This window comes from Mytilus trossulus, chromosome 4 (genome assembly GCF_036588685.1).
Source record: "Mytilus trossulus isolate FHL-02 chromosome 4, PNRI_Mtr1.1.1.hap1, whole genome shotgun sequence".
Taxonomy (NCBI): domain Eukaryota; kingdom Metazoa; phylum Mollusca; class Bivalvia; order Mytilida; family Mytilidae; genus Mytilus; species Mytilus trossulus.
The window spans coordinates 39,135,878-39,143,515 of NC_086376.1; the positions used below are offsets into that span (position 1 = coordinate 39,135,878).

General features: G+C 32.3%; 1 protein-coding gene across 1 annotated transcript; it reads right to left on the minus strand.

The window, feature by feature from the left end:
- Positions 1 to 1,731: 1,731 nt before the first annotated feature.
- On the minus strand, positions 1,732 to 6,654 carry LOC134716599 (interferon-induced very large GTPase 1-like). The gene has a single exon (XM_063579610.1). The coding sequence runs from the start codon at positions 6,652 to 6,654 to the stop codon at positions 1,732 to 1,734; it is 4,923 nt and encodes a 1,640-aa protein (XP_063435680.1).
- Positions 6,655 to 7,638: the final 984 nt, after the last annotated feature.

A 7,638-nucleotide genomic window follows, 5' to 3' on the forward strand; every position in this document is an offset into this window, starting at 1 on the left:
AAAAAACACATACACATATACACATACATATGCCATAAACATGCACCTTTAAATCCTGATACACAAACAACCATCTATATATACAATTGAATTAAAGTTGCTGACCCCATCTTAACTGTTCATGTACATGCATCTCTCATCAGCTCATTTCAGTGTTACATGTATATTGTATTTATCCAGAGTGAAACTAACACTTAAACATTTATTGTATGATAAAATGTATTGACAAGGGTTTCATTTAATAAGTGAATAAGAAATGAGAAAAACTTGATGAAGGCGCAGTTTTGTCTTTTTCGACCACTTTACGCTATAATATTCAACTTTTTACAGAGATAATTTACATGCCCAATTTCTACATGACATTTTAAATAACGACAATAATATTAAAAGAAAATTGAGAAAGAAAATAAGTATGTTTCATTACAATACGTTGTTATTTTAATTGGCTTGCGGCAGTCTCGAGTCACTCAGAAATGTTAATAAAACATCCATTTCAAAAGAATTGTAACATCCATAATCATAATGACGTCATACGAGCTTCCGCAACAGATAGATACCCAGCCCAAAAAAAATAGTTATAAGTATTGTAAAGTAAAATCACAACAATACTGGTCAATACTGAACTCCGAGGATAATTCTAAACGGAAAGTTCCTAATCAAATCTAAAAAAAATCTCTAGTACATCACACGAATGTATAACAACTGTCATATTCCTGTTTATAGTACAGGCATTTTCCTTTGTAGGAAATAGTGGATTAAACCTGGTTTTCAAGCTAGCTTAACCTTACACTTGTACGATAGTCACATCAAATTCCATTATATTGACAACGATGTGCGAACTAAACTAGACATAAAGTGTCAAAAATAGGGTTACAGCAAAAATTGTCAGAAAGTCATACAGTGCACCTCGAAATAATGCCCCTTTTTCAACCAGCTCTATTATCACGGCAATAAACAAAGAAATACATTTATCAGGATAAGTTATTATGAAAAAAAAAATTTAGGATAAATTTCATGATAGATATTGAGCAGTATTTATAAAGTAACATTTAAGGATATCATCTTAATTTAATGGTGTTGATACGATTTAACCAAAGCATCATAATGCTATTGTAACTGTAAAACAAGCTCACGGAAGAAATGGTTTTTTTTGTAAAACAGGTATATTGTGATGTTTCCCCTACATTTTCCCATAAAATATTTAACCTCTAAGCCCCACGGATATAAATACATAATGTGTAGCACATTCTTATAAAAAAATAAGGAGACAGTTAATTCAGTGCGTTTCATCTTGATATATGTGTATAATTATATTCTTAATCAAAAGGTTTTTTTTGCAACTTCAAACAAACGTTGCAATCCCTTCAATATACCAATTAAATTTCAGGAAAATCTAATTTAAAAGCAAGTTAATGAATCAGATATGGCATTGAATATAACTTCAAATCGGGAAGAGAAGTATTTTCCCAGTTTAATTAGTTAGTAATATGATAAGATGATTAATACTATTTAAGTCGTTTCTCATTTTTTTTTTTTTTTTTTTTTAAATATTTTAAAGACGAAAAACGGAAAATCTTGCATCTTCGGTTTTTTGTTTTGTAGGTTCAAAAACGAGAATCAAGACATTTTCATATTTTTTCCCCTTTCTCAAGAAATAATTTCCCGAGGACCATTCAATGTTACATTTTACAAGTTAAGAAAATATCCCAAGCAAACAGATAACAGGCGTAATTAATACCGTAGAGAATCTTTCGCTTGTTTTTTTGTTAACCTTGTCCATGCTTCTGGTATTTCTGGTAATTTGAAATCGTCATCAAGTTTGTTTATTTTGTCTTTAAAAGTTGCTATAACCCATGACCAATAGTCCGAGGAACGCAATGTACTATCAGGTGCAATATCCCAATTAGGTATATACTTTTTGTAGTCTCTGAATGAATGGTAAACGTCGTCATCTTCATCTTTTGCTATGCATTGACCAGATTTTCGACATTCTTTTTCACAAGTGTGGCAATTGAACGTTCTCGTTCCATCCTTAATTGTAAAATTGCACACCTCAAGAAAAAGCTCTTTTGATTCTTCATCGTACACATCAACAAGAGCCGGAGGCCTATGCTGAAGACATTTATGTGGTGTATGATCTAAATGGTCTATCATGGTAAACTGACATGGTTCGTGACAAAACGGACAATGTTTGTCACATCCCCAGAGCTCCGTAAACAATTTCTCTATCGGATTGCCGCCACACCATGAAATGTTTTTAGGAGTTTTAGACTTGAATTCAGCTAAAATCATCCTTTCCATTGTTTTGGTCTCTGTCTTAACAAAGTCGACGAAGTCTGCTATATTACTTTTTGGACAAAGCTCTGCGTATACATTTCTTAAACCTGGATCGATCGATGGTAACGAGGAACACATATTACTTGAAAAATGTGCAAGCCATGTATGTGCATTGTTGTTTTTGGTGTTTTCAGTAGCAAATATTATACTTTCAGAGAAATTTCTCATTATTCTTTGAATATGCTCATTTGCAATTTTACAATACCCATTCTCACTTCCAAATTTTGTTTCAAACAGTTTAGTTTTTGCAAAGTTGAACAGCCACTTTTGTGCAAAATCTTTTGATGATTGAATATAAGAACGAATAGATGTAAAAGAATCCGTGTTAGCAAGAGAATCTAGAATTAAGGTTATTAAAGCATGCTTTGTTGATCCGATTTCACCTCGAATAATTTTTTTTACGTCTTCTGATATAACCTCTGATATTTGATTGATTGCTGTTTGTACCAGATCGTCTTTTAAGAGTGTAGAGGAAATATACTCTGTGGCTTTCTCATCAAAAGTATGTTGAAATATACCCCAGACAACTTTTTCGTGCTCTTCAAATTTTGCTTTCCAGCCATGCCTTACTTCATATCTATCGTTCATTTGATTGTACACGGTTTTTGCATAGTTACACACGTGCACCGCTATGAACGCTTTGTATGTATCAAGAATGTTAAAGTGTTTGTTTTTACGACTGTTGAATGTATCTATTTCACCAACAATGATATCTAAAAGTTCAGTTATGAAAACACCATTGAACTTTTCATCTAGTCCGACCTTTTTCTCAACCGAAACATCAGCCTTAAGAAAAATATTCTCTGTAACTTGTAGTGTTTTCTTTGCGCAAATTGAAAAGTCTTTATTTTTCATACTACCATTATGCAGAAAGCTTGATATACTGATGTGCTTATCAAGGATATGTTCGAGTTTGATGCTTTCAGATAAAGACCCCATGGTTTTATAAGAAATTGTTTTAATAATGTCAACCTCTTTTAAATATGCCCCTATTGTACTTAATCGCTGAAACATTATTTCTTTCACTTGATCATTTAATGTTAACTCATTTTCATCAGTTGGGGGAATATGTCTTTCTTTCCATTTTTTCATCATCGAGTCAAACTCCTTTTTAAGTTGATATTTCTTCAACATTTTTCCTTTCATCTCCACAGCGAGTTCTTTAGCTCGTTGATTGATTTCTTTTTTATCATTTTCAAGTGAAGTTTTAGTACCAAGCAAATCTAATCGATACATTTCTTTTTTCTTTTCTATATCTTTAGTTTCATTGAAAATACAAGTTTCAGTGAAATTTTCCAATTTGTTCAGTGTTGTGTTTTTCCACTTAACTAAAATATCCCTTTGAGGACTCTTATCAAAATAAGATTCAAGCTCATCCTTATTCATTTGAAGTTCATGCAAAACTACCTTACGAAATTCGTGTATACATTTCCTGCACGTTAGATCAAGTTCATGAGTTTCCTGACATGTAGCAAGTTTTCCTTTGACCTCATTTTGATAATAGTTAAACATGATCGTTCTGAGTTTTGAAGAAAATTCTTGAAATTTAGTGTCAACTATGATGTAAGCTTTAATTTCAAGAGTATTTCTGAAGTAAAACACGAAATCCTCCGAAAATATTCCTTTCCAAAGATCGTGTATACGCTGGCTCGTTTCTGAAATATTCAAATGGCCACTTCTTTTAGCTGCTTTTGTTAAAATTGCATAACGTAGATCTTCTACTTTTTTACTATATCCTGAATTTGTTGAGGCCATGGGAGGATCTCCATACCATAGGTCTGGGAAGTACCATATATCATTTTTGCTTTCAAATTGAATAACCTGGTTGAAAGTTTGTATATTTGATATATGAAGTGTTTCAGCGGCTTCTTTAGTAATTTTATCCAGTCTTTCAACGGTTTTTTGTGTCGAATGAACTAACTTACTTTTTGTATCAGTGACAGATACATTTTGATGAACAAAAATACAAGATTGTTGAAGCTGTATTCTACTATTTACTAAAACCAACTTCATAAATGCATGCACCGCGATTTGTAAAACATCTTGAACTTCACTGGTGTTTTCGCCTTTGATATTTATGATAGTTATATCTCCTATACCAATAACAAACGTTGCTAGCTCATTGTCATGATCGTATTTTTGCATTCCTAGTTCAGGAGCTCTTAGGCCTTCTGTGTCAACAACAAGTATATGATCAAAAGGATAATCATCTTCCGGAGCTGGAATCAACCGCATGAATACCCCTCGGGTACATCTACCAGCTCTAACAGGGAACTCAAGACCAAACATACAATTCAACAACGTTGATTTTCCTGAACTTTGTATTCCAAGAATAGATATTGTCAACAACTTTTTATTAATAGTTATTTTTTGGAGATGCAAAAACACGGAGGATATCCACGAAATGGGAATATTTGCAGCATCGCCATCCATTATCTCAAATGCAAGACCTTGTAATATCAGATGCGCTACTACCTCAGGTAATTTTTGTATTTTAAAATTTGCTTTACATCGGATATTTGCATTGTTGATTTCTTCTGAGGCCTCATACATTTGTCCAAACTCTCTAATGATGTGTTCTATTCCGAAAGCTGACTGTGAAAGCTTCATTTCAGCTTTATCAACTGATTGTTTAAGTGATTCTATTGTATTGTTTTTTATTCCATTTTCACAAGCAGTTTTCCATTCATTCCATTTAAAATGATAATCTCTACTGAGTTGTGGCAGCACTTTGTTTGAGTATTTATCTAGCTTTTGTTGGAGATAATATAGAAAATAGTTTATACTGTCTTTCTGTTTTGCTTCAAATATGTTAATAATGTTATCAAAAATGTTCTCCAATACTGGTGACATCTTGCTTAGAATAATATTCTGTTGTTCCCTTAGTTTTCGCATTTCTTTTTCTACTTTATTTTTGTCTTTATACAGTAAATTTGTTCCTGCTCTGTTGTACTCCTTTTGTTTTAAAGACCATTCCGTCCACAATTTATCTTGCAATTGGAGAATTTCTTTTTTTGGTAATTTTTCTACATTTTTCATTATTTGACATGTTTTCTGTTCTGCATTTTTACAGTGTGTGGTATCTTCATCACATTCGATTTTAAAGTCTGTGAATATAGACACGCAATCTATCATTGATTTTCCCATTTTGGTTAATTGGAGCAAATCAGATATAATCTCTCTGAAATTCTGCAATATATCAGCAAGACTTCTTTTAGTTTTCTTTGACGAAAGTCTTATTATTCTGAGTAAATTATCATTAACATTAGTCTGTTCTTTATAGCGTTTCATGATATTCTTTAATGCATTGGTAGAATGGCTAGTTGCATCCAAAGCGAAGACTACTGGAACGTTTTTCTCATGAATAACGCTCATTATTTTTATTATCTCATCATTATTTTGTAGAACACAAGAGTCTATAAATGCAATTACAACATTAGAAACTCCCATCACAGCCTGTATGTGCGGTTCATTTTTTAAACCATCCCCTCTTACATTGAGAAATGCTAAAGTTTCTTTGAGAACATCAATTTCTCGACCTGTTGGACAGAACCAAGATATTTCTACCGCATCATTACAAAGGACACGCTTAGAGTATCCTAGTGGACAATTTCGATGATAGAATGTGTTTTGAGTTTTGTCGGAAAGAATCCGATTGATTGTTTCTGATTTTGATGTCGATGAATATCCAAAGCGCAAAAAAGTTATAATTTTATTAGGTTGATCAACTAACGTATCCTCATATTTCAATCCATTTCCATCTATACGCTCGCATAAAAGACTTCTATATGGCCATAAAAGATACATTACGATTTCTTCATGTGTACGAAAGATAAAGGGAAGAGCGAGACGACATAAATTCATTTTATTGACAATCAGTCGTTGGAGAAATGGACTACAACATAAAATAGTTGCAAACACAATATCTTGTGGACTTACTTCGTCAGAGCTTTCAGGATCTTCTTGTTGACTAGATTTACACACAATGCTAAACAGTGGATCATAGGCATCACTTGAATTTTCGGTTTCACCTAAATCTGAGGTATTTGTACTTTTACAACTGGGCAACCTCACTGAAAGTCTCTTTTCCTGCTCCTTAAGCTTACAAATAGAATACTGCTTTTGAATTCCTATGTCACGGGAATCGGGGTTAGCCATTAGAATTTGTGACAGGTATTCCCATGGTATGTCTTCTAGTTTATCTAATTTCTTAAGTTTTATTGACTTCTTTATAACATCATTTAAGGTTATTTTGTCGTGAAAAAAATCGGTAAGTCCAAATTGTTTTAATACTAATTCGAGGTCCTGTCTTTTCATTGTGCCGATAACTCAAAATTTACAATCAAACCTGCAAAATAAATTCAATAGTCTTTTTAAAACACAGGAACATTGAAAAATTTTGAACATAATAACAGATAACACCTACCCCAAAACCCCGACTCAACCAAAAGAGTATTAAAAAGAAAGATTACAAACTTTACCTCTATCCTTGTTAATTCATATTCACTTTGCTATTAAAGATAATTTTTCTTTTTTGATAGTTCCTATTTCGAAAAAAAAAAACATGTTTCAAATTTCTTTTGACCCGACGCTATTTTTTTTTTTTTTTTTTTAAATATTCATTGCTCAAAAAGTCGGCTTCGGACATCTTTGCAAAGACATCAATTGAAAATTCTGTGGAGACTTTCATGTTCATGGTTCTCAAATCAGGAAAACATAAAAACGATGGACATGTAATTTAACCTGCAAAATAATCATATATATTGTCAGATAAATTGACTTTTTTATTGTTGAGTTTCAAGTTACGAGTTGTGAAAGTAGAATTTCGAGTGAAAAAGTCGAGGATCAATTATAACATTCGAGTCGAGTTAAATAAAAGTCAAGTTGCGAGTTGAAAAAAAGTTGCGAGTTAGATTGTGTTTTTATACGAGGCAGTTGCTAGTTAAATCAAACCTTACCTGATATGTAGCAAATCGTGAAACCTCTAATAACACCTAAGGTTTGAACGTTGATTTCAAAGAAGCACCTTTGGCACTCAACATTTCATGTTCAACTTTTGTTTGCATATGTAATATCTATGATGAACAAATTGCAGTAATTTTAAAGATCTGGTTTCTGTTTTAGATGTATCTTCAGTTAAATGTTTAGTTAAGTGTAAGATGCATTGCTTTCTTTAATCGTATCAATCGGAGAAGTATCTAACAATTCTGAATTCTGAAAGTAAATTGTTTACTCTTCTCTTCTCCATTAATTACGTCGTATTACTTTGAATTCAAGTCTTTTTGTGCTTTTTTAGTCGTT

What these genes read in the sequence shown, in the direction of transcription:
- LOC134716599 (XM_063579610.1), bottom strand. Translation starts at nt 6,654, where the DNA reads ATGAAAAGACAGGACCTCGAATTAGTATTAAAACAATTTGGACTTACC.